General features: G+C 39.3%; 6 protein-coding genes across 7 annotated transcripts; 2 read left to right on the forward strand and 4 right to left on the reverse strand.

Moving 5' to 3' along the window:
* The first annotated feature begins 399 nt into the window (after positions 1-399).
* On the forward strand, positions 400-5877 carry LOC117827149 (UDP-glucuronosyltransferase-like). Its single transcript, XM_034703642.1, has 9 exons — positions 400-936; positions 1668-1731; positions 1809-1957; positions 2063-2190; positions 3298-3391; positions 3532-3657; positions 3726-3813; positions 3903-4122; positions 4210-5877. Exons 1-9 carry the CDS (start codon positions 400-402, stop codon positions 4478-4480), a joined length of 1677 nt encoding a protein of 558 aa, XP_034559533.1. The 3' UTR covers positions 4481-5877.
* Positions 4619-6465, reverse strand: ndufb3 (NADH:ubiquinone oxidoreductase subunit B3). The gene is made up of 3 exons (XM_034703646.1): positions 6338-6465; positions 4942-5070; positions 4619-4856 (listed from the first exon to the last, which is right to left on the reverse strand). Exons 2-3 carry the CDS (start codon positions 5067-5069, stop codon positions 4706-4708), a joined length of 279 nt encoding a protein of 92 aa, XP_034559537.1. The 5' UTR covers position 5070; positions 6338-6465; the 3' UTR covers positions 4619-4705.
* A 607-nt stretch (positions 6466-7072) lies between these two features.
* On the reverse strand, positions 7073-11382 carry pecr (peroxisomal trans-2-enoyl-CoA reductase). Its single transcript, XM_034703095.1, has 8 exons — positions 11210-11382; positions 9740-9873; positions 9488-9653; positions 9325-9406; positions 9147-9243; positions 8953-9063; positions 7882-7993; positions 7073-7781 (listed from the first exon to the last, which is right to left on the reverse strand). The coding sequence occupies exons 1-8, from the start codon at positions 11319-11321 to the stop codon at positions 7699-7701; spliced, it is 897 nt and encodes a 298-aa protein (XP_034558986.1). The 5' UTR covers positions 11322-11382; the 3' UTR covers positions 7073-7698.
* A 1138-nt stretch (positions 11383-12520) lies between these two features.
* Positions 12521-15461, reverse strand: rpl37a (ribosomal protein L37a). Its single transcript, XM_034702494.1, has 4 exons — positions 15339-15461; positions 14155-14283; positions 13891-13973; positions 12521-12693 (listed from the first exon to the last, which is right to left on the reverse strand). The coding sequence occupies exons 1-4, from the start codon at positions 15339-15341 to the stop codon at positions 12630-12632; spliced, it is 279 nt and encodes a 92-aa protein (XP_034558385.1). The 5' UTR covers positions 15342-15461; the 3' UTR covers positions 12521-12629.
* A 157-nt stretch (positions 15462-15618) lies between these two features.
* On the forward strand, positions 15619-19355 carry cfap410 (cilia and flagella associated protein 410). The gene is made up of 7 exons (XM_034702493.1): positions 15619-15848; positions 16015-16033; positions 16187-16233; positions 17328-17557; positions 17714-17864; positions 18622-18721; positions 18830-19355. Exons 1-7 carry the CDS (start codon positions 15772-15774, stop codon positions 18992-18994), a joined length of 789 nt encoding a protein of 262 aa, XP_034558384.1. The 5' UTR covers positions 15619-15771; the 3' UTR covers positions 18995-19355.
* Positions 19324-25061, reverse strand: orc2 (origin recognition complex, subunit 2). Of its 2 annotated transcripts, none has more exons than XM_034702492.1 (16): positions 24928-25061; positions 24577-24648; positions 24266-24421; positions 23466-23549; positions 23260-23349; positions 23142-23173; positions 22981-23038; positions 22584-22891; positions 22389-22498; positions 22169-22301; positions 21108-21204; positions 20877-21023; positions 20630-20801; positions 20474-20535; positions 20256-20374; positions 19324-19708 (listed from the first exon to the last, which is right to left on the reverse strand). In XM_034702492.1, the coding sequence occupies exons 2-16, from the start codon at positions 24644-24646 to the stop codon at positions 19625-19627; spliced, it is 1722 nt and encodes a 573-aa protein (XP_034558383.1). In that variant the 5' UTR covers positions 24647-24648; positions 24928-25061; the 3' UTR covers positions 19324-19624. The 2 variants fall into 2 exon arrangements, with proteins under 2 accessions (XP_034558383.1, XP_034558382.1); XM_034702491.1 differs by having other exon boundaries at positions 23466-23552; positions 24928-25060.
* Positions 25062-25714: the final 653 nt, after the last annotated feature.

Raw genomic sequence — 25714 nt, forward strand, 5'->3', positions numbered from 1 at the left:
AAAAGTTTCCCCCATTGAACTCTGCCCCAGTCCCTTTACGGGGTGCAGTACTGTGTGTGCATTGTGCTTTCTTTTATGAGAGGATCATTTTAAGCCGGCAGGTAAACACATCAGTTAAAAGGACTTTGTCTGCAGTTGAGAACTGAGATTACCGATTCACTTTGACTACACAAGCTTTGTTTAAGAGAGGACTTTGAACACACACACACACACACACACACACACACACACACACACACACACACACACACACACAAAACTCACATGCTATTTCAAGAGGAGTGGTTAAAGGGAGCATTCAAAGGACAGGGTGCAAGATGTTCCCTTATTTTTCACGTTGACACTCCTTTCTGTCTGTGTGGATTGAGTCAGCTGTGTGGACACCCGGGAAAGTAAACAATGTGGAGAGTGGTTGTGTTTGTGTTTCTGCTGTCCTACGCGGAGGTTCATGTGAACGTTGCTGCAGATGAGAAACCTGAATTTGGGTCAGACGCGTCCAAACCCGTGGAAAATGTGCAGACAGAAGAGACTGAATTTGTCAGCACAAGTCCAACAAGTGCCCCAGCTGCTTCTCAAATTGTCCCAGGCAACTTACTGGTGATACCCATGGATGGGAGTCACTGGGTAGATATTAAGGCCCTCACACAAGAAATGGGTCGCCGAGGACACCGAGTCACAGTGGTCATGCCAGAGGTCACCATGCGGATGGGTCCAGGGGAACACTACAACACTTTAACCTACCCTGTTCCTTACGACAAGGCTACCATCGATCAATTCATGTCCTCACACAAGAACCTAATGGACAAATCTGCAGCGTCTTTCATTGAGAAGATTAGGCACCGGTTCTCACGCCTACAGCAAATACAAGAACTCATCCACACAACTGCAGAGAACCTGCTATTCAATGACACTCTGATATCACATCTAGGACAGCAGGTGAGAAGAAACACACAGGAGTGACACCAGACACAGGATTTAGATCTCATTCAATTCATTTCATGTACCCTGCACTTTAAAATGATAGTGTTAGTTCAGGCTTGGTGTGCTTCTTTTGAGGTACTTGTTTGATAGCTGACGCTGTGTTGGAGTGAATTACACTGAAGTGTTCATGTTGTTGTTTACAACCCCTGTGAAGCTGGCATAGCATCTGACACATCTCTACTTACTCTGCCTAAAGGCATCCAAAGCAGGGTAGTTAAATTGTTAAATGTGTCCTTTGATGGTTTAAATGTAAAGTAGACATTATCTGTAAATGTTAAAACTGATGTGTTTGGATGGATAGGTAATGCATTCAGCTTCAATCTTACCTCTGTTGGGGTCATTATTTCTAATGAGACAAAGATTGTTATAGAACAATCAATCAATCATTTCAGGGATAACCTGTATCGAGTAGGTGGTTCGGTATGCTGATTAGAATCCTGACAGGGTGAGCATGATCCTGATGAAAAGCAGAGAGATCTTGTATATAACTAATTGGTAAGTCTTTTGCTGTAAAGGATAAATAACCTGATGCATTAGAATGCATTTTGTGTATCTTTCAGCCTATAGTGCAAAGCACTGAATCTCCTTAATACACTATAGACATGGAGTTAATAGAAGGTGTTACTGTTTTCAGGATGTTTAATGATAACACTTTGTTGAACATTCAGCATCTCTCCTCCCTGCAGGGATTTGACGCTGTCCTAACAGACCCTGTAGTGCCCACAGGAGCCTTAATTGCTCGGAAACTAGGTAAGTTCTGTCACACCTGTGGTTTTATACTGTATCTCTGCACATTTCTTCATCCTTCTGTGATCAATCATTTTCAGGTCTGCCCATTGTTAATGTGCTGAGGGGGATCCCTTGCTCCCTTGATATGAAGGCTGCAGGCTGCCCCTCCCCACCCTCATACGTGCCCCGGTTCTTTACCGGGTACACAGATAAAATGAACTTCAAGGAGAGAACTTTCAACACCATGGTGAGTACATACAGCCTCATATGAGTGCAGCTATCACACTGTTTTATTATTGGCTTATTAAATGAAATGAAAGTTTTACCTCTCTCTTTGACTTCTGACCTACAGGTGGCTTTACTGGAGCCGCTGTTCTGCAGACTGCTGTACTGGCGCTTTGACAACATTGCCCATCAGTTCCTGGGTGAGAAGGTGGGCATGGCTGAAGTGCTGTCTGAATCTGCTATCTGGCTGCTCAGGTGACATATCCAACGGTTTCCCCTGTAGTTACAATTGTGGGAACAGCCCACCTCAACCTAGACTTTACATGTAGAAGATAAACCTGCTTTAGAAAGCGAGAATAGTGACATAATGTTTTTTAATAGTATTCAGAACACCTGAGGCAGGGGTGCGTCCTCCCCCCCTGAAATGAAATCTGATTGGCCCCCCAGGTGTCACCCCAAAACCTTAAACGATGACTGGTTGTTTGGCTTCTCAGAGGCAGGGCATACGTTAAAATCAATTGGAGTTGAAATAAAAATTATCCAGCCATAAGTGTTTGTTTAAAGTAGCTGACTTGTATGACAAACCTGTTAAAACTCCTGTGAGAAACGTTTTGTTTGTGTTGCTTTTGGCAACTGTGGACACAGGGATCTTTTATCTCTTTGCTGAATTTGTTTTCGTGTAAGGGGCTGTGTCCTTTTACACAATGTTGGTGCTGGCAGCATCTTTTTATATTCTAACTAAATGAAGTCACTTGCTTTTAGCACTCAGCATCCTCAGGCCAAAAACACATTCACTGTCAGAGGCCTTTAGAAGATTGCTCAAATTTTGGAACACTACAGCACACATTTAACATTGGTGAGAAGCTTTAGGTTGAGGACACTGCCAATTTGAATGGTCCCACTATAAAAAATTTAAATACACTTACATACATAAAATGTTTGTTTTAAACATGGTTTCTCTCATTTTATAGTAGTTAGTTCAGAGGTTCCTGCAGTGTTCTTTACTGGATTAGCCAAGTTGAGGAGGAACTGCGAGAGGAAACGCAACAAACTCTACTACAACTGTCTGCTTTAAATCAACACAAGAATCTGTCCTGTCGTGTATTGTACCCGTCTGAGGGAATGATTTATTTTTCTTTAACTTTTATTTAAGCAGGAAGCTCCATTTAGATTAAAAATATTTTTTTTAAAGAGAGACCTGGCCAAGGTAGCAGCCAAGAGTTAATAACATAAAAAAACTACACAAACAGTGTAGCTCAGTGCTGTCCCATTTCGATTCATCTTGTCACTCCACTGATCTCACCCACAAAATATTATTCTCTAATTTTTAAATAAATATCTTGTGTAACTTTGTTTGAATAGGTTTGACTTCACTCTGGAGTTGCCGCGGCCTCTCATGCCTAACATGGTTCTAATTGGTGGAATCAACTGCAATGTGAGAAATCCTCTGCCAAAAGTAAGGCTTCAAAAAACAGTCAAAGTGTAGACTTTATGTCGTATCTTCCTTTTTTATCCCTCTACTTTTTGTATTGGAGGAAGGAGAGTGATACATTGAGAGACATGATTACAGGCCCTGTGTTTGTGTGTGTGTTGTAGGATTTGGAGTCCTGGGTGTCAGGGAAAGATGGCTTTATCGTGTTCACTCTGGGCAGCATGGTGTCAGATATGCCAGAAGAGACAACGTCCATCTTCCTTGAAGCCTTCAGACAGATCCCTCAGAAGGTAGAGGAGTATCATCATGTAGAATAAATCTAACAAACATGCATTAATCACTGCTGATGTTTTGATAGGTTATATGGAGGTATGGCGGGAAGGTTCCTGATAATGTCCCAGACAATGTGAAGATGATGCACTGGGTGCCTCAGAATGATCTACTAGGTTTGTAAATCCTGACATTATATACAAAATACTCAAAACTGAGCAGAGATGTGTCACATGCAATGACTTCTGATATCTGTGTGTGTTAGCACAACCTGGAGTTCGGGCTTTCATCACTCATGCCGGCTCACACGGCCTCTATGAGGGTCTGTGTCACGCTGTTCCCATGTTGATGTTGCCCATTGCGGGGGACCAGCCTGACAATGCAAAGAGGTTGGCGAGCAGAGACGTGGGAATTGTGATGGACCTGTTCACTGTCACTACAGAAAGCCTTCTGCAGGGTCTGAATGAGGTCATCAATGATAGCAGGTGAGGGGAACAGGGTTTTCAATCTACCGCCTACTTGTCTTACATGTTGTCTTCTTTAACTCGTGTGGTTGATCTGTTCATGTGCAGGTACAAAGAGAACGTGCAGAGACTCTCAGCTCTCCATAAAGATCGACCAATGGACCCCATAGACCTCTCTGTGTACTGGACCGAGTTTGTGATGCGGCATAAAGGAGCAAAACATCTCAGACCTGCTGTCCATGACCTTAACTGGCTCCAGTACTTCTCCCTAGATGTGATTGCGTTTCTAATGACTGTGCTGCTGATTTGTGTGATAGTGACTGTAAAATGCTTCAAGCTGTGCTTCCGTAAACTGGCCAGGAAGAGGAAGCAGGAATAACCGGGTGCTGCATTTGAACATTCATCTCAGCTACAACTCCCTTTGTTAGAGAAAGGGAGAGAAAGTCATCATTTAAAATAGTAGAGAGTAGAGATGTTTCTGATTGATAGATGTGTAAAAAGAATGCAGGAAGCCATGAACTGATCGAAAGGATGTTTAATTAACAGAAAATACAGAATATTAATAGATACATCATGTTCTGGGATTAAGGTACAATAATCAGGATTAGTGACCACCCTTCTTGGGAGGGAAGACAGCGTACTCTACAGCAAGAGCGACAGCAAAGGCTGCAAAGCCCCACTTGAATCCTTTCAGCAGTACATCAGACAGAGTCACAGCACGGGCAAAGCCGCCTTTGTACCTCCACACTTCGTTTCTGCAAAGTGAAAAGACATGAAGCAGGGTCAGGAAGAAGAATAACTACCATATCAGCCAGGTGCCATGGATGTGTAAATACTGACCTTGCCCATGGGTCCTTGAGGCCTCTGGCTGCCAGCCTCTGCTGTGTGAACTCCATCGGTGTTCCCTCCACCTTCCACTGCTTTGGGTCTGGTATCACCAGTTTGCTGGGGCCGTGGTCACCTCCCATCCTAAACACAGATGACAGTATACATATTGAAGCATTATTTTGTGGCACTCAGAACCACTTTTTATTATTTTATGCAAATAGACACGCAGTACTGAGTTCATAATCCAGCTGAAACACATTTCTTCTGATGTAAAGTGAAGTCTAGATTTATTTTAACATGCTGCATTTCCATACCTGAACCACATCACAGATCACAACCAACACCAAACAATACTGACTGCTTATTTTTTCCCTGCCATCTTTTCTTTATCAAATATAAGTTGAAGGTCTTTTTCTATTTCTTTTTTTGACACTGTGAAATTAAGCATGCCACACTTAAAGTGCTGTGTATCTCTTGATCTAATTTTATGTCATTTTGACCACTGTATTTAATTCCTGTCACATCAAGATATTAATCAATACAAAGGGCTTTTATATGAAAGAACGACTGCTAATGGGTGATTAATGTCAGATTGGAACATGAGTAATACAACTTTAACACATTTTATTTTGATTCTAAGAAGAATTTAATGATTTCTGATCTATTTTTAAACAAGTAATATTTTTACATGACACTGACTGAAGATATTTTAGGTATTCCAGATTCCTCAGGATTATTTTCTTGGGGTCTGTTTTAGTCTCAAGGTTTATAGTGGAAGAAGAGATGAGTGTTAAAATGTCAATGAAGGGATTCTAGTTATTTCACTATTAAAGTCACACAGACATCTTTTTAGTGAATGGTGTTGTTCTTTCATAACAAACAATTAAGTTTTACATTCTTCATAATAAGAAAGGTAAAGTTGTGGTGTATCTTTTGGATTTTTCAAATGTTGTCACTGATTATAATGATTTCTGATAAAGACCCAAAGACATAAAGTGGTTGTACTCCTGCTGATTTGTAGTCTGCCAAAGATCACTTGAGTTACACATCATAAACATCATAAACATCATAAACATTAGCATCTCATTGGGCATCATTGATAAGATAAGTAAATCAAATATTTATCACTAGTCACAAAACAAACAATACTTGTATGATCGCACGGTTACTTACTCTATTCAATTTAGAGAAACATTAAATCTTAAATTATAGACAAACTGGTGAGTAGCGTTAATCTAGCATTCAGTAAGCTAGCTACGTTCTCTCATAAGACGAACACGTTTCAGGCTTTATTTCAAAGACGCATTATGTCCCCCTGCATGTGTAAAAGGATTATACATTCACACATTGTAACAGGGGAATGAAATATACAGTAAAAAATACATATGGTAGATAAGAAACACTGTACCTGAGTGGTTTGTTGTGACCTCTGATGCCGGACTGGATTTGCGACAGTGAATGTTACTTCACGGCAAATTACGGCACATCGTTAGGGACAATTTTCCCCAAGCGCAAAGCAAAAATACAGGGAGGATTACTTTTACTATCTGTGAAACTGTGAGTGTACTTCTAATTGTTCTTAGTCAGTGTGTGTATTTATAGTGTTTATAAACATATCGAGTCAGTATTCCCTTTTTCATGAACACACTCGCTCATCTACATTGATTATGATCTGTGACAGTGAATGTTACACCATAAGGTTCAACCCTCAAGTAAAATTATTCTATAATTATTCATTTCCTTTAAATATTGTCAACTGTTAATGTTGACAAGATATAACTATATTATTTGAACACAACTGAAACTCATTCAACAATCATACTGCTGATACACTTTCAAGTTTTCATCTACTTACAAATACTAGGAAGAAAAATAGTTTAGTTGCATATTATTTATTTATTATATTCATCCACTGAAATGTGCACTCTGGCTTAAGCTAATTCATTTATATATGTCTTAAAAGTACTTTTATACCTTTCTTTGTACAGATAGTATTTTTATTTTTATTTAGAATTTTTAAGGTTAGTTTTTAGGTTTCTATATTTATTGTCCTTACTGTCTTGTTGTGTCCTTACTGTCTTGTCCAGTGTTCCATTCACCACGTCAAATTCCTTGTGTGTGCGAGCTCACTTGGCAATGAAGATTTCTTGATTCTTATTTTAATATTTTTTCACAACATATTATTCAACTGTACACTCTTAAAAGAAAAAATAACATTAAAAAAAATCGTGCATTTTATGGTTTCTTTGACAAGTAGAAAGTTGTGTTTTTTGTAATGTATCAACATGATGTGTAAAATGGTAATTACCTTAACTACTTTGTACATAAGACAGTCAACATGAGCTATTCATGAGAAGGCCTTAAAAATACAGATGTGGGGCTTAAAAATGCCCCGATCACTTTAGGAGACTTAAACAAGATTAAGGCAAAAAAACAAAACAAAAAAAACTTAAGGTGATCTTGACTTCATTGCTACCCCCCTTGAAAAAGACATTTTTATGTGTTTGTTTTCACATGTTTTGGGTCTCCTTTTGTTAAGGACTCTGTTCTATTTATATAGCAAGGCTGTTTTGTTTACTTACACCATTTACATACAGGTAACTGATCACACACAACACAATTATGTTCCTGAATTTCAATAGAAATCACAACATCTAATAACCAGGTATCCTGATTCTCTAGCAGTGCTTGTTGTGCACATAGAGCTCCATGTCCATGACACTTAAGCATATCCTTACACTGGCATCATCCTCTAATCACTACATGGAATTATAGTTTGCTTTTTGGGTTGAGCAGCTCCCTCAAAGCCTCCATGTTCTCCCCCTCTGGAGCCTCAGGCCAGGCACTGTGGTCTGGGGGAAAAAAAGAACACACACATGAATTTATCAAGCTTTGTACTGTGGAATAATGTGCTGCGTTTAGGTGTGGAGAAATAAGGAAGATTATCCGTACTGGGTATCTCCCACATGGAGCCATACAGACTCTGTCCTGCATCAACCCTCAGAGTGGCCCCAGAGATGTAGGTGGCAGCAGGAGAGAGCAGGAAACACACAGTCGATGAGATCTGGACATAAAAGAAGAAATAATTATGATGAGATCATCAACCAAAAAATCAGAGTGAAGTAAAAGAAGAGAAAATTACTGCTGTTGATTTAATTGAAAGAAACTAAGAGACACAACAGCGTACAGCTCTCTCACTTTTGTTCTATTTCTGGTGTTTGGACTGCACACCTCATGACAGCAACTCAGAGTGCTGTGTTATATGGCTTTACTTCCAACAGACAGTTATATTTCCTATCACACTGATTTGTCTTTCTGTTATTTTCCTACATTGTTCCATATTTTATAGTTAATCTCTAATGTTTAGTAAAGCACTTTGGGTCAACTGTGGCTCAGTGGTAGAGTCAGTCATCTCTTAGTTAGAAGGTTGGTGCTTCAGCCTCATGTTGAGTCCACATGTCAAAGTGTTCTTGGGCAAAATACTGAACCTTTAATTTCTCCTGGTGGCAAACCAGACTGGTGTGTGAATGTATGTGGATGGAATTAGTTATTAGTTACTGTATTTACTGAATGTGCACTTCAAGTGTTATAGATAAACACTTTAGTATAGAGTATAATTAATGTTGCAAAGGAACTTCTCACAATCACAAAACAAAGCTCTGCCTGAGATGAGGTCATCACTAAGTGATAAGATGTTTTCTGTTTGGTTTGTCTTTGAAAAATTTCAATGAGACAAACAATTTAATAGACTATTATTCTGAAATGATCAGATACTGTGGCTGTAACTACAGATTTGTGTGTGTTCATCTGAGCAAAGCATGGACTTCAGATGCATGTATGTGAAATGGAGGCTTCAGCTGCATGACATGTTCCTAAATAGATGTTTTCAAGTTGTTCTGCATGCTATGCTTCCAAGGTTACCTCAGTGCAGCTAAAAAGAAATCTTATAACCAACAAAGATCCTCTTAGTTTTACGTGTTCTCTCCATTAACATGTTGTAATCAACAAAACATTGTTGCACACCTCTTCTGGTACTCCAAGCCTCTTTGCAGGGCTGAATGGGACAGACATCTTAAAGAGTTCAGGGCCATACTCTTTGTAGTTCTCCATTGCAGTTTTGGAAAAGATTATGCCCTGCAACCAGACAGTTACAGAGGTGTTAAAATGACTGCATGATACAAGAATCCTGTTCACAATCTTTGTTCATTTATCCTTACAGGTGCAACAGCATTGACTCGCACTCCTGAGGCTGCCCACTCGATGGCCAGAGTCTTAGTTAAGTTGTCCACTGCTGCCCTCGCTGCTCCGGTGTGACTGTAGAGAAGAAGACGTTCAGTGATAAAATGAACAGGAAGTGAATGTGTGAGGTGTACATTCATGCACGGTGCTTCTTACGACATGCCAGGGAAGCCTTTCCACATGTCAGCGATGATGTTGACGATCACGCCTCCATGCTGTTTCATCCATGCAGTGTAGACTGTGTGGATAGAAAAACATCACAGTCACATTGAGAGCTCCATCACTCGCACTGAACACGTGTTAGCGGTCTGTTCCTCACCCTGCTGGCAGCAGTGGAAGGTACCAGTCAGATTCGTGTCGATCACAGCTTTCCAGCCTTTTGAAGAAATGTGTTCTGCTGGGCTGCTGAACTGACCTCCTCCATTGTTCACCAGGAAGTCTATCCTGCCGTATTTCTTCAGCACTGTAGAAACAAGAGCCTTCACCTGTCGCACAGAGAATCAAAAATAGACCAATGAAACCATCGTGAACCGACAACACGAGGCAGTGTCAGAGGCCGAGGGAGACAAACCTCATCCTCGTTTCTGATGTTGCATGGAACAGGAGTGACATGTGCAGGGCTGGATGGAGGGATCTTCTGTCTCATCTCCTGAGCTGCTGCCTCCAACCTGTCCACCTTTCTGCTGGAGATCACCACGCTGCAGCCTGAAGACAAAACGGTTCAAATTTACAAAATATGACAAGCTCATCGGTTCATTATAAAATTGAATTTCTCCAAACTGAACATTAATGGAAAGAAGCATTGCATTGAATATACCCAGGGAAATTCACAGTAACACTTTATGATCATGTAAGGTGAACATTTGAATATTACAAACTATTCCAAAGGCAAAAGCAAAACTTTACAAAGGTGTTGCACCAAATTCAGTGAGCCTTTCTTTGTAATGATGAGATAATATAGAGATTATTCTGCACTGTTACAGTATTTCTCAGTTGCTAAAACACTAAACCCTATTGGCTGAACCAAATTCCTTAATGGCCTGAACCCATGTATTGAATCTCTCACTCTTTTGGTAAAAACCATAAGCACTTTTCACCGGTTAGACGCCACTTGCAAACACATTCTCAATCCCTAAAACACATGTTGCACTGTGATGCACTTGTGTTGCATAATGGTAAGCACAGGTAGCAAAAGTGAAATACATTTGAATCACAGGTGTCACAGCTTAAACACAACCACTCAAAACTGATCACACTTGTGGCTAATGATGTGAAGAAACCAATATAAACCTGGGTTTTTTTTCCCCCATTGCCTGACCAGGGGGAATGTGGCCTGTTATGTGGATGAAGTTCTGTGGCCTGACCCAGCACATAGACCGGATGCTGTGGCTGAATGATTGTAGATACTGTAAGCACTTCAGTTTGATTTTGTGGATTGCAAATGTGCTTCTTATTTATACTTTAGTTTTACTTTATTTTTACTGGAAATAGGAGCTACATTCAAGGAGGATTTATTATTTATTTTTGCCAAATTAATTTAGCCTACTGTGAGTGATGAACAGTATTTCTACAGCTTCATGTTCTGAGCATGGTGTTTTCAATTTTTTGTATGTAGTTTGTAATGACTGGTCAGTATTGTTTTAATTTTGATTGACTTAGGGTGTGATCTGACAACATTGTTTGGTTTTGCAGGAAGAGTCAGAGGTTTGGTGAATGTAGTTTGAAAATTGGGTTTTGAGCTTATAGTATTGAGAAAAGCTTGGTGGATGTCAAGACGTGTTCTAGCAATTGAGAAATAAAGGAAGATGTGGAATCATCTGTAACTGTCTGTAACAGACAACATTACAATACCAACCATACCAACACGCACACTTACACATTTTGACACAGTTTTAAGACACTGCTGATCATGGTCAAACACCTACAGACATGTATCTGTGTCGAAGTTCACCTGGCTGCTTCACGACAGTCCTCTGCTGTTTGTTTGTTTTATTTCAACAGTGATTACGAATTCCTGCAGTTTGGCAAAACATCCACTTACCGAGCTCCAGAAGCTCCTCAGAGATAGCTTTACCGATCCCGGTTCCTCCTCCTGTGACTATCGCGACTTTCTGGGTAAACAAGCCCGGTCTGAAGACACTGGCCGCCGCCATGTTTGTATCTTCACCCTGCTGAGAAGATTCACGACACCTCGTCCCCTACTGCACGTTTTACGGCAGTTCTTTATTGTGCAAGTTTGCTGCTAAATAGTTGATGTTAGAAAAGTGTCATGAGTATTTTTCAAGCTTACAGCTCAACTATATAAAGTCATAAATGATGCATGAAAATATTTAAATACAGTCAGTGGTGTGAAGTTAACCTGGAATAATACTTTGAGTAATTCAACAACTAAGATGTTATTTTTTATAACTCATGGTAAAACATTTCCAAATATTCTTTAGGAATACTTGACTTGCCAGTTTTGTTTTTGGCAAAATAATGTAGTGACCCTGAAGTGCAAATCAGAAAACACTACGGCAATAAGGCAAATCAGAAAACTACTTTTTCTTACGGTTTGGTTAATGTTGTAGTGTTTTCTAAATTTGCCGTTGTTATTTGCACTTCAGGACCACTGTAAAAATGAGCCATCTAATTATAAAGATGGGGTATCATATTATGAAAAGGGTGTTTAATCTAATACTAAATTTTTAAAGTTATTTAATGAAACTAAATTATTTGAGTTTCAAAAAAGAAGCTAATTTGTTTAACCCTTGATCACATTTTTTCCATGTGAATTTTTTTAAAAGTAATTCATTATCGTTTGTTACGTGCCATCTTCAGGTTTGTTTTTTAAACCAGTCAGTTCAACTTCTGATCTCTATGCAATAACATTTCACTTTCCAATCAGCATGTAAAACAAGAGCTTGGATCTATGGAATCAGACTGAACTGTGTCAGAAAAGTCCATCAAATTCTAAGTAAGCTCACAGAAAACTGATCCTCTTGGTACTTGCATCAGACGCCTACACAGCAGACATCCTGACTGAAGATTTCACAAAATCTACAGGTGTAATGAGAAGGCTCAGCAACGTGCTAATGGGTTGTAAACTGTAGGTTCATCAAGGTCCGCCATCATCCACATGTGAAAATACAGCATACTTCTAAGCTCACTGACAGACTGACCTCCCCCTTGTGTCAGTGAAAATAATCTAATGCACACAAAAGCCAAGTTCAGGCTAGGAGAAGCTCTTCTGTATGTTTTAGTATTTTGGCAACTTTTTGTGTTTCACTCATGGTGGTTTCAGAAGACATTTTTTGTAGTTCTTATTGACAAAGTGAAGATTTTACATGCATAAAAAGACACAAACAAAGACTTCCGCTCCAGACCACTTTATTTTGGGATGTTGAGTTGGTCATGTCCCGGTTGGTTAAATTATAGAAAACAACTAAGTCCCAAATCCACCAGTGATCGATGCACGTGGTTTACTGGTCCTTCAACTCCTTCAGTCTCCTGATCGCTGACTTGACTGTGACAGCGGAAGTTGTGCTGAAAGGAAAAACAGAAACACTGGGTTAGTTGTTAAGTAATAGCATTTTAGTATCGTCAGTGGACTTCCTTTATTCAGAAAAAACTTCACCCTGATGATGCACTTGGCTGAAGGTGAGGAACATGCAAAGTTTAGATCATGTAACTGTGGGTTTCTACTTTATCTGTATTCTGTTTGAGATTCAAGAACTCAACTCAGTCATTCTCACACATGGATGACACCAGGACAGGCCAACCAACTATATTTGTGCAAGTTTAAATTTTTACATTCCTCTGTCTTTTATCTGTATAAGAATGCCATCCACTGTCAATTTAGAACACTTCTCTGTAGCTCTCCGTCCTCCGGTCTGATAACCTGCAGCACCTGACACTTGCTCTGCTGAAGGTGATCAGAGAGAGTGGTCTACAGTATGTCCCTCCAGTTGACATTGGAGTGTGTACATTTAAGTGAGATATCTCATGTTAAATATTAATCTTCTAATACAGCTGTTTTAAGTTATGTGCAGTTGTCAATGTTGTTCTGGACCCTTAGTTATCAAATGGATCATCATCAACAAGTCTAGTTCAAGTTGTACTTGACACATCTTTCTAAACTTAACTTTGTGAAAACATTAGACCCACAAAGCAAAGAGAAACTGTAGGTGATGGTGGGGGGCAGGCTGCAGAGTGCCATGTTCTCGTTATAGGTATAGCAACATTACGTGGGAAACACTGCAAACATTTCAAACTCATCAAGGTAAACCTATTGCTGGTCATATTAAGAACTCCTTTTAAACTGTAGTTGCTGGATAATGTTCATATTTACAAAATCTTGCTGAAATGGTTGAGGAAATGTTAATGTGCTGTAAATGGGAGCAAAGGGACACTTCATTCACCAAAATAAACACTGCTGCTGTGAACAGAGTCATTACAAATACCTCACCACTTCAACTCCAGCTTTCAAAAGGGACACCTGTAACTTCTTATATTAACTGCACCAATCAAAACAAGCTAATCACTTACTGCCAGCCACCTGAGTGGCACTTACAACTTTTGTTAAATATTAAATAAATGACATTCAGCTAATCAGGCTAATAATTTTAACTTGTTTTGCCACTGCAGACTTAAACATTGACAAAGCACACATTTGCAGCATCAAGTTCATTTGGAGATAAAACATTTTGCCAGATGAAGGTTGATTACAGGAATGAAACTTACTTGTAAGTCCAAGCACCTCCAGCCACCGTCTTCATGCAGGACCCACAGTGCCAGATGCCGACGGCCCTCCTCTTCATCTTGGTCTATTGATTGAAACATATGAGCACGACATTAGTGACAAAGTCTTGTCAGTTTATCCTGACATCAACATCAGGCATTTATGGAATTCATTTAAACCAGTAAAAACACAAACTAATACTGCTCTGCATTCTCTGGAAGAGCATGAATGATGCACATTACAGAAACTCTTCTGGTTGTTCTTACCTTGCCACAGAAGGAGCAGGTGTATTTCGCGTGCTGGGAGATCTCAATTTTCTTGACCATCTTCCTCAGCGATGCACCATAACGTGTGCCATATTTACCCACGATCCCCACCTTCTTGGTACGCTTGGCCTGGGGACAATGTGAACAAATGCAACATTAACAGCAGTACTAATGAGAAGTACATACAGTAACCACTCCCGTCAGACTGGGATGAAATTACGTCCACATATATCCTACTAGTTTAATTTAATTTTAGTTTTATTCACACACCATCACAAATGTACATCTATATATATCCAGTAAACATTTTCACAATGGTTGGATGTTTGGAAAAGGGTGACCCCAAGGAAGCTATTTAAAGCTTTTAATAGGGGGCCCAATTTCCCACAAATAAAGTGGCAACAGACAAGATACAACAACATACTAATAGACAACAATCACACAGACAATCCCAATATTGTGGTTACATACATAGATTAGTGGATGCATTGATATGGTCAGTAAATTAATCACACATTGCCAGAAGTTGTAATTTTAGCTTTTTCTTGAAGATGAAGATGGAATGTGACATTTTTAACCCATCGTGGAGCTCATTCCATATCTGGGGCCCTCTGCATACAATGCTAAAGCTGGTGAATTTTAATCTTAGTTATTATTACTAAGGAGAACAACATTTAATATTATATATCTTGTTTTTGGTGAGTTAGATTCATACCCAAAGAGACATGGGGTGAATGAGTTGGTATCACCAGAGGAGTTAGCAAAGAAGCTGCATTGGCTTCTCCTCACATAGTTAGCCACCTAGCTCAGTGAGTATACATTGCACAACCTCAAAGGGAGTTTAAGGTTATTAAACTACATTAACACATGAACATGCCACCACACTTTAGCCTCAAAGCTACTGGCTATTCAAACTCGCACATATTCTGTGAATTACTGTCAAACAAGTAATGTGGCTAGCAAGCCCGGTACTTAGTGAGTGTTTAGCTCTGGTGGCAGCCATTACTGTCTCAATGGGACATTAAAACACCGTTTTACTGTGAATATGACCACAAATCGGACCCAATTCCACACGGATCTAATAGATAAATGTCACCGTAAAGCTCCCACATATATATTTATATTATTTAGAGCACAGAAACGGCAGATTGATACAGATTTGGAAGGGGACTATTCGGGCTCACCATCGTTTCAGAGGAGACGTAGGTCCAAAGAGAGAGTGCACAGTGCGCAGGCGCGATTTACCCGGTCGTTCACGTTGCATTGTGGGGCTTTGAGTTTTTGCTGAATGTAAATACAGCGACAAAAAACATGAATCAATTTTATTTTTCAAATTAAACAGTAAGAGACATTACCAATTACAAGAATTAATACTGGAATATTAAATTATTAAGTTTTCGTTTGAGATATTAGGAAATTATTTTACAGGAAGGGGCTGTAACTAAGGACGCTTCGGTGGTTACGCGCATGCGTATTCATGCAATGGACGACAACAACCCCGGCTGCAGAGGAGTTAAAATGTTTGCCCACTCCGTCTGTCATAATGCGGCCCTTGTAGTTTGTGAAAACAAAGCACAGTGAAAGTCTTCTATTATCTACTACATCAGTGGATATGCAATGAAGCTAACGCGGAAACTAGTTCTCGGTAAGGCTAAGGCCTCCGATTTAGAAAGCGTGAAGAAACTGAACTGCTGGTAAGTGTTTCACTCTTAGCTCACCAGAAATGATGCTGGTTTTATTTCTGCACATTATGTTTATGTTTATATGTTTATGTTTATACACGTTATGTATATTCACATTCCTGCTTGTATTATGTTCCCTGAAATTGTATTAACGTTATGTAACATTTTATTTCTATAGGGGATGCAACCTGACTGATGTGAGTAGTCAAATAGTTCACAGATGTAATGCTGGATCTGACACTGACTTCGCTATTTTAGCTCAAAGTTACTTTTTAAAACTTAATGTAGTGGAAATTGTATTCATGTATGTATGCATGAAACCAAATAATCCTTTCTTTATTTCTTGTTAGATTTCAATCTTCTCTCAAATGCCAAATATTGAGGTGCTGACACTCAGGTTGGTCTATTTAACTCTTTGCATTCTTTCAATCAATAAGACTTTATTTAGAAAGCGCTTTTCATAACAATGACATTGTAACACGAAGTGCTGTACATAAATTAAAAATAGAATAAATTAAGAAAAAGATCCCACCCCCAGCCCTGACCCCAAACCCACCTCATAATCCTAAGGTTAAGAACACAATATGCAACAATAGTAATAAAAACAATAAAAATAAAATAAATAAATAGAATAAAAAAGAAGTTGCTGAACGAACAGAGGAAACGCTCTCATGATATCTTAATGAGGAAACACTGGAGGTAAAATAAGATGTTAAAACTCAAAACAGGAAAATAAAATCACCAAAGTAAAATACATTTCTAAGATAATAAAGGACTAAAATATTAAACTATTTAAATAACGTAAGATGCAAGACTTAAAATAAATAAATAAGTACATAAATAAATACAGTAGAATAAAAGTGACTAAATTGGAAATAGATAATAAATACATAACTAAATAGAACTATTAAGAATAAAAATAAACTCAGTTAAAAGCTAAAAAGGTAGGTCTTGAGTTTGCCACATTCAAAGAATTTATATTGCTTTAACATTTATTTATCCTATTTAATTATCTATTTATTTCTTGTATTCATCTGATCCTGTTGACACTACCTTATTTTTAGCTTTTCTTTCCACTGATAACATCCACATGATGCTTGTTCACTCAATCAATGAATCCTCACCCAATCAGTCAATCAAGCTTTATTTATATAGCACATTTCATACAAATCAAATACAACCCAAAGTGCTTTACAGTGATTGAAAAACAAGAAAGAAGCAGAAGTAAAACAATGGCAAGACATATTAAGGGAAAATAATAATAATGATAATAATAAAAATAGTACTAATAAAGATAAAAATAAAAATAGAATAAAATAGAGACTAAAATAGAGACCAATGCACACCAACAATAAAATATGTGTTATTAAAATAAGTTAAAGCATCAAAATTAAGAATACAAATAGTTAAAATAGTTTTTAAAAGAGTAAGGATAAGAGTTGAAAATAAAACTAAATACTGGTTTTAATGTTCTCTCTTTTCTCTCTGCAGTGTGAACAGCATCTCATCTCTCTCTCCTCTGTCTGGATGCCTGTCTCTGTGTGAGCTCTACCTGAGGAGGAACATGATACCCTCACTCTCTGAGCTCTCTCACCTGCGCCCACTGACACGTCTCAAAGTCCTCTGGTTGGCTGAAAACCCCTGCTGTGGACCTGACTCCAGTCAGTATCGGCTCACTGTGTTGCGCTGCCTCCCTCACCTCCAGAAGCTTGACAACCAAGGTAAGCAAATAGTAATCCTGTGTTCTGAATCTTATTATTAGAAGTGACTCACTGACTGCAACACTCTGCATGTAGCGTTGTTTTTTCCAGAGAGTGTGTGATGAGAGTGGGATGGAAACGATTGTTATGTGACCAAATGTTGCGTGGTGTTTGCAGTAGTGACAGAAGATGAGATTGCACTAGCGCTCATGAATGGTGAAGAGGTCACAACCCCACCAGGCAGTGTTCAAAACCAGCTCTCCACAAATGGACTTCAAGATGCAGAGACAGAGAATGACCCGCTGAACTACAACATGGAGGAGACCAAGTAAGCAGGTTTTTTTTACATCCATGGTAGTTTCTTTGAGGGTTTGCTGAACATTTTCTGCATGTGTTGCATTTTCCAGTATTCATGCAACACTACAGAAGTGAGCACGTTTACTTTCAGTTGAGCTTGACTATATGAAGTGCAACACTGATACGTTCAATCAATCAATATTTATTTGTATAGCTCCAAATCACAACAAACGTTATCTCAAGACGCTTTTACTAACATAGAGGTCTAGACCGTACTCTGTGTTAAATTATTAACAGAGACCCAACATCAAGACTTGATAAGACTTGATAAGAGTCTGATCTCATCTTAATCCACCATGAGCATTGTACCTCGCAGTATTTAGCAAGTTACAGCGTCAAGGAAAAACTTCCTTTAACAGGCAGAAACCTTGAGCAGAACCAGACTCATGTTAGACAGCCATCTGCACCACATTAATGAGATGTATGCAAAATGTATAGCAGGTTTTTATGTTGGTCAGTCTGTCTACTTGAAAATCCTATTTTGATTCCGTTCAAATGATCAGAGGTGTACTTGTTTGTTAGCTGTGTAAAAAATCTGAAAGTTTGTCATATATTTTGATGTAATGATTTGCATATTGCAATATCACACCCTGACTTTAGGTATTGATATTGTTGGATCTTTGGTGCTTCCCATCTGAAGTGCACTGATATCAACACAGACAGAAATTAAGAAGTGCATTGGGTGACATCTTTTTTGTTGAACTAGAGTTCTCTCTTCTTGTTTTCAGCAAAATCAGAGAAGAATTAGGGATGAAGCTCCTCTCCAGGGACAAGTTCCCCTCTCTTTCCTCTCCGTCCACCAGAGAAATCAAACTGACCATGAAAAAGGTATTTTCTTTTCTGTACCCTTCCCCTTAACTAAAATGTACTAATATACTCTACAGCAAAAATATCTTGATCAAATCTCTATTGATTTGTGATCCATTGTATTTTCAGACACATACTCTTGATGCGGTTCTACTTCTGCTGAATGATTTGGATGAAGAGGAGCTTCACGTCGTATACACAGCAGCCCAAAACAGACTCCAGACTTACACACTGAACTCAGAAACACTCAACAGCTCACTGCAGACACAGAAAACCGCTGACATCCAACACTGAACTGTTCCTCAGCATGCACTCAGGGACAAACCTCCCGTTTCTCTTTCCAGCTTTAACCTGAGCTTTCTTCTTGGAACTCCAAAACAGCATCTTGAAGAACTTGCTACTTTTGTAACCCGTTACCTTTTTATCGCTCTTTACATTGCATGTGATGTAATTTCGACTGAGCTCCTTCCCTTGTTACCCAGCTTTACCGAGTAATTTATATGACTTCCTTAGTAAACTGATCATTTCTCGACAGCAGCATGCCTACCTGCCTCAAAGAACAAACGATTGTACGTTTTACTAACTGTAAATCTATTTCTGTATTTAAAGAGAATAAACTGCAATAACAAATGAAAGTAATTTTATTTTTTACAGGTGTATCAAGAAATACCAAACACAGGAAGTGAACATCACAGTGCTACGGGGGGCATTTATGACAAGTCAAAACATTTCACCAATAAGAAGCTCCAAGCCTTTAAGTTTATCTGAGCAGAACCTGTCAGCTTGGATCATATCATGTGTTGATCAGATGTCATTTGGCCTTTTAATGAACATCAGTCACTGTTCAAGCCCAAATCTAAGTTAGCTGGTTAAATCAGTTCATGATGTGTAAGAGATCAAAGTCCACAACCATCTCTTCTTTTCTCAGTCACACTCCTCGTTCTCCAGGAAATCCATCAAAGTGCTCGCGTCCACAGCGACCAGCAAGTACTCCACTCCATCTGCACCCTAGAGAAGAATTAGAAAAGAAATGTAAGCAAGGAATGCTTCAGGGGGGGGGGGTTCATTTCTCTAATTCTGCCTCCTCTTTCTTTCATGCCAACAAGAATAATGTCCCAATTCCAAGAAGGCATCTGGAGGAGAGAGGGCGCTTTCAGGTGAGGCTTTTAGTGAGGAAAACACTTATCTTTATCAAGATTAGTGACACAGCATGGAATACAAAAACTAATACACGCATGAAAGTTGGGATGAGACGGTTACGCTCATCGGACAAAGATCAGTAAATCCAGAAAGGGGCTTAAATGGCACAAACATATTGAACTGTCATCAATTTTAAATGATGGAAGCTCAGATGTGGCGTCATGTGAAACGCCACTACATTACTTCTTTCTCCTCACATTTTTGACATCTCAGTTGGGAGAAACCAGGATGCAAAAAGAGGAGTCGAGGAAAGGAATCAAGGATGAACACTGATAAAGAAGAAAGGCAAATTTTCTTTGCAAAGAGTAATGGCTTTCAGTGAAAGTGGGAGTTATGAGGAGAAACATGACTCCACCTTGCGTGTCCGTATCAGTTTGTGGTCTCTGAACTCAGTCAGCTGAGTCCTCAGCGTGAGGTCAGAGTTCACCAAGAACGCCTCTCGACATCGCTGGTAGAAATCTTGGAATGAGAGACCTGTACACAGTGAAAGGAAAACAAAGATAAACATCACAACCATGCAGAAATCCAGTCCCACTGTTCAGCATCATTTTGTAGTTTTGAGTATCTAAGCACCTGTGTATGAAGGATTATCTTTGTTTTCCAGCTGAAAGTTCACCAGCAGTTTGAATATTCCTCTGCAAATAGAAAAAGACACACAACAATGAAAAACTCAAGTTATAATCCACATATCAGCTCTGAAAGTTGATCAGAGAGGGGTTTGTACGGTACCTTGCATTGGGTGTCAAGCTGCGTAGCACGTGTGTGAGGGAGGACAGAGCGAGAGCACCGGTCTGCTGCACCAAGAGAGAGTTTTCATACGACGTCTCCTCTGCGTAGTGCTGGAACGTCACACACTCCCACCACAGCCAGTTAAACTGACTCTGCTGGAACTGGTCCCACACTGAGAGCACACAGAGGTTTAGCCACAGTGACACATTTCATTAAAGCTCACTCATTATTCATGAAGCTCACTCACCCAGAGGAGCGTTAATGTGGTCTAAAGATGCCACGATGTGCAGGTTGGGGAGGGAGGCCAGATGACCAAGTGCACTCTGGGTCTTCTCTCCTCGCAGCATTGGTCCATCAATGTTATGGATCAGCAGGTACACATGGAGATCTGGGCCTGCGAGGACAAACTTCAGTTTTACAATACAGTATTTAGACAAAGGCTAAAGAAAAACAAATGATGAACTGTAAACACACTCACTGTCTTTAAGAGTCTGAGTGATGTACTGGATCTGATCTGAGGGTGTCCGGAAACTTCCCTGGTGCTCCAGAACCTCACAAGCCAGAGCGTTTAGGATCTGAAACGAGATGAAGCTGTCTGAGCGAAGAAGACTCAAAGGAAGCTCCACATGTACCGCTGATGTTCAGGTATTCTCTCTTTTATAATCATTATGTTGTCAAGAAATAAAAGCAACAAAATCCACTAAGAGTGAATCCACTTCTCAAGTTCCCTAACCTTGTTGGTACAAGTTCAGAGTTTTTACTTGAACTCCGCTGACTAGTGCCATCCGAACTCACCTGCTTTTAACTGTTAATGTTTCTCTATCCACAGTGTTTGTATTTAGTTTATTTTATTCTGTCTTTTAATGTGTGTTATTTCTAAAGTGTCTTTGACTTTTCTGAAACACTATATAAAAATAAAATGTATTGTATATACAATGCATAACAATGGAGCAACAGAGGAATACATCTCAATTAACCCTCCTGTTATGTTGTGGGTCAAATTGACCCTTTTTAAAGTCTATTTTAAGCGATATATGCCTTCCAAACCAGCTAAATGCAGCCTAAAAATCTGGGCAGCATGTGACAGAAGAGGTGTCGTGTTAATTTATCAACATCACTTCATAAAGAAATTAATTTAAAAAATGTAAAATAAAATAAACAAAAATCTATGTCATTTAAAACTATTGTTTTTATATTTAGGGCTTTCCAATGTACATTTAAAAAAGTTTTAACATTAATTTTAATGAAAAACGAGTGAGTTATTCTCATTGAACCATGATCTGTGAGAGTTAAAGAACACCAATGGACTAAATCTTGATTTAAATAGTTAGTAATGGAGTGAAATATTGATTTAAAAAAATGTGTATTTGGGATTTTTTGGGGGTCTGACACTTTTGGATAATTGAATATGCCCTGGGTCAATTTGACCCAGATACTTTATTGCTGTTCCAGAGAAACGAACATAACAGGAGGGTTAAGCTGATGAGAAATGTTGGCATTAAGCTCCTTTTTTCAAAAGTTCTGTTCATGTATACTGACTGCTTTCAGAGTGATAGAAGGGAAGAATCCGTTGACCACGAGGTGGATTTCTTGAGCCAGGTGAGATGCACGGAAGTCCTCGAGCAGACACTTTTTGCTGCCCAAACCGTAGACAATCACGCTAAATCCCAACCTGCACAGACAGAAAATAGAAACACTTTTTCCCCCTCCAAAATTCAAACTAAGAAAAGAATAGCACAGAAAAAAGAAGGACACTCACTGTAACTGTAACATCCATTTGTTAAAGTGCTGTTTGTGTTTGTGGTGGAGTTGCTGGATCTCTTTTGAGTAGCAGGATGGCTTTCCTTCTAAGAGCTGGACCAGCATCTCCTGCAGATTAAAATCAGAGTTACCTCAACAACACAGGAACACAGATCAGTGAACACACTAACACCAGAGGCTGTTATTTACTGACCCTGTCCAGTTTAGGCGTGTGTAAACGCTCCAGTGTGCGGTCTGACGTCAGAACCTTGGAGCTGCCATGAGCTTCAAAATACTCCTCCACCATACTGGGCTGGTTTGGAGCTGCAGCTTTACTCTTCTTGGCAGGAGTCTTGTAGAGAGCTGCAGATGAACTTTTACTGCTCTTTACTGGGGTCTTCAAGTTCTCCTTGTCCTCTTTCTTTATGCTCTTCTCCTCCTCCATCCCATCCTCCTCTTCCTCGTCCTCTCCAGAGTCAGAGGGAGACAGCTCACTATCGCTGTCTGATCGTAAGCTCGGAGCTGGAACATAAAAAGATCTTGATCACAGATACAGTCAAACTTTAAACACTGTTATTATAAGAGAATCCTTTATAACATGATTAACTCACTCTGCATCCTCTTCCTCAGCCTGTGGGGAGTGGTGGAGACAAACTGAACCTTCTTGCTCTGTCATACAAAAAGAAGAGGTTAAACTAAGAACAGCAACACAATGTCATATAAGGTTTCTGGGTCTGAAGTGGACATAAAAAGACACTCTTTCTAGCCTCACCCTCTGTGGCGTCCTGCTTCCCCCTCTGGTGTCTAGTAAAAGAGAGGAAGAACAAATTTAGTTTCATGTGAATGAAAATAGAAGTAGGAAAAAAGGTTTGTTGAAGGTTTGAACTCACTGCGGCCCGTCCGCGTGGGAGTGCAGGGCTCAGTGTTGGGGGTCCCGCTGAAGGTAACACTTTTGGCAGGTGTACGAGCCAACTCGCTTGCTATAAATAAAACAACAAAAAGTTAAATACAGAGTTAATAATCATCTGGTTTACACAGCTTAAGTCAGAATTCCATGATAGTGAGTAAATGTCTGACAAAGGGGGAAGGTTCTCACCAGTCTGGGCCATGCTGTGTCCTCGTTTGGCTTTCTGAAAGGTGAAAATGGACGATCCAGCCACTCTGGACAAACCCTCCTCATCTTCTGTAGAGCCAAGAAACATCATCAAACAGAAGTTTGAAACATTATAATTTCAGCATGATAAGCAACAATCAAAAACAGGAGGAAGCTTATAATCAAACTCCAGCACTCGTATGATGTTATTAAGCTGTATCTATGTTTATCTATATATTCAGAAGCACCTGAGTGTAATACAATAGGTAACAAAATCAACACAAAAGTGTCATCAAGTGAAGCTGAGCTGATGTAGGACTTAGAAACAACAGGATTATGAAGGGGAAAAACATCAGCAGCAGATAAGAAGTCCTTTTCTCAACTCAGCTTTATTTGTATGGCTCCTTTTATACACCAACGCTCCTCAAAAAGGAACAAAACAATGGGTAATACGATGCATTGCATTTCATAAAAGCATTCTAAATAACAGTTTAAGGCTGCTGTTGGTAGGAATGGTGTAAAAAAAATAAATGTTCTGCTGGGTTTGGAGAGAAGGTCATAATGCCCATCGGTACTCATCAGTAAGTGGAGTAATTTGAGATTATTGCAAGAATCTCTGCGTTTTCCAGTGCCTTTGTATCAAGCAATGTTATTATTCCCCTCATTCCTGTTATGATGGACCAATCATATTTACTCTGTGACTACCAACAGCAGCTTTAATTAAAACACATTTGAAAAACTAAGAGAGAGACTGGGAGCAGGGTTTACAGATCACTGCAGGAATATTCAAAATGTGTCCTCACCCTCTGCATTGTCTGTTCCCAGAGCATGGATGTAATTCCGCTCATCGAGGAGACCGTTTTCATCTCCTTCATGTTCTTCATCCTCCCTGACCCGTCTTCCTGCAGGGCTCTTAAACTTCACCATCTTCTGAACAGCTCCACCATGACTCTGCACACCTTATTGTTCAAAACACAGAGAGACAGACAGAGACAGAGAGAGACAGAGACAGAGACAGAGACACAGAGACACAGAGACACAGACAGGTATTCAACACTCACTCCTTAACACAAACAAATCAACAGGATATACAACACTGGTGAGTTTTCCATACCCTCCTGTTTGTCCACGATGTGCTCCAGAGCATCTCCATCCCCAATAAACTTCACCTCCAACACACTCATGACTGAAAGACACACAGAGTCCAGTGTGAGAGGAGCAGGATACAACACTGAACACTGTCTTAGAAACAACAACGCATTCACATTTAGATTGGTAAAGCAATATGTCTTCCAATCATGGTTTTGGTCCTTTAACTCAGTAATAATAGCACAGAGCAGGTCTATGTAACGTTGTTATTCACATGTAGCAGAAGGGAGCATGGCCGATAAACAGCGGCTGAACTCTAAACAACAAAAAGGAGAGTGAGACAAAGAGCAGATGAAACCAAACACCTGTCACTTACCTGATAATTAATGTTTGTATGAGCAGGAGAAAGTGTAAACAAAGCTTAAAGCCTGAGAGCTGCACTGTGTGGTGCTGTGACAACTTTCCGCGCCATCCTGCTGAAGTTTTTAAACCACGTGACAAGTGAAAGGTCATGCGGTGGCCAATCAGAACGGTAGTGATGGGACAAACTACAAATCCCAAGATGCACTTCGGATTTTGACATCTATGCCGCAGAGGTTTCAATCGTCAATGAGTTTTTAAGTGGTTATCGATAACCTGTAATCAATGCTAAATAATAATAATAGCAATAAAAATAACAATAATAATAATAATAATAATAATAAAATGAAAAATAAAATAACTACATAATAATACAAAGTATAACAATAATAATAATTAAAAATAAATAATAATAATAATCATAATAATAATAATAGTAGTTAATAATAGTAGTGGAAGTAGTCAAAGTCGTAGTAGCACTATTAGTAGTAGTAAAACCCCCACCATTTATCATTTATAGCTGCTGTTGATGAGTGTTATGACTTTTTTTGCCAAACAGCACAAAATAAGTACTGCTTTTTTTTTACCAACTGCAGCTTTAAATCTTAACTATATTTTTCATTATAAAAGACCTTTGGATACATGCTCTTTGAAAATGAAGACACAAAAGTCTCAGAAGGATGCCACACATAGGGAAATGGCTGAAGCACTATTTAATTTGATTTGTATCTCCTGACTTGAGTCATAGGAAATCCAATTGTTCATGACAAATGTAAAAACACAGCAAGATAGCATAGATAAAA

Source organism: Notolabrus celidotus, chromosome 15, assembly GCF_009762535.1.
Source record: "Notolabrus celidotus isolate fNotCel1 chromosome 15, fNotCel1.pri, whole genome shotgun sequence".
Taxonomy (NCBI): domain Eukaryota; kingdom Metazoa; phylum Chordata; class Actinopteri; order Labriformes; family Labridae; genus Notolabrus; species Notolabrus celidotus.

Bases quoted from the DNA above. Each gene is read 5' to 3' on its own strand.
- ndufb3 (XM_034703646.1), bottom strand. From the start codon at position 5,069: ATGGGAGGTGACCACGGCCCCAGCAAACTGGTGATACCAGACCCAAAG. The intron at 4,857-4,941 runs GTCAGTATTTAC...TTCACTTTGCAG, and splicing joins CTCAAGGACCCATGGGCAAG to AAACGAAGTGTGGAGGTACA.
- cfap410 (XM_034702493.1), top strand. From the start codon at position 15,772: ATGAAGCTAACGCGGAAACTAGTTCTCGGTAAGGCTAAGGCCTCCGAT. The intron at 16,234-17,327 runs GTTGGTCTATTT...TTCTCTCTGCAG, and splicing joins ATTGAGGTGCTGACACTCAG to TGTGAACAGCATCTCATCTC. The intron at 17,558-17,713 runs GTAAGCAAATAG...TGGTGTTTGCAG, and splicing joins CCAGAAGCTTGACAACCAAG to TAGTGACAGAAGATGAGATT.
- pecr (XM_034703095.1), bottom strand. From the start codon at position 11,321: ATGGCGGCGGCCAGTGTCTTCAGACCGGGCTTGTTTACCCAGAAAGTC. The intron at 9,244-9,324 runs GTAAGAAGCACC...TCTTCTCTACAG, and splicing joins AAAGGCTTCCCTGGCATGTC to TCACACCGGAGCAGCGAGGG. The intron at 7,994-8,952 runs GTGTGCAACAAT...TTTTATGTCCAG, and splicing joins GGCTTGGAGTACCAGAAGAG to ATCTCATCGACTGTGTGTTT.
- orc2 (XM_034702491.1), bottom strand. From the start codon at position 24,646: ATGAGTGTGTTGGAGGTGAAGTTTATTGGGGATGGAGATGCTCTGGAG. The intron at 23,350-23,465 runs GTGAGAACCTTC...TTTTATTTATAG, and splicing joins ACACAGCATGGCCCAGACTG to CAAGCGAGTTGGCTCGTACA. The intron at 22,302-22,388 runs GTGAGTGTCCTT...CTGTCTGTGCAG, and splicing joins AAATGGATGTTACAGTTACA to GTTGGGATTTAGCGTGATTG.
- LOC117827149 (XM_034703642.1), top strand. From the start codon at position 400: ATGTGGAGAGTGGTTGTGTTTGTGTTTCTGCTGTCCTACGCGGAGGTT. The intron at 1,732-1,808 runs GTAAGTTCTGTC...AATCATTTTCAG, and splicing joins CTTAATTGCTCGGAAACTAG to GTCTGCCCATTGTTAATGTG. The intron at 3,392-3,531 runs GTAAGGCTTCAA...TGTGTGTTGTAG, and splicing joins TGAGAAATCCTCTGCCAAAA to GATTTGGAGTCCTGGGTGTC.
- rpl37a (XM_034702494.1), bottom strand. The intron at 13,974-14,154 runs GTAAGAACAACC...TTCAATCAATAG, and splicing joins CCTGCTCCTTCTGTGGCAAG to ACCAAGATGAAGAGGAGGGC. The intron at 12,694-13,890 runs GTAAGTTTCATT...TTTTCCTTTCAG, and splicing joins GGAGGTGCTTGGACTTACAA to CACAACTTCCGCTGTCACAG.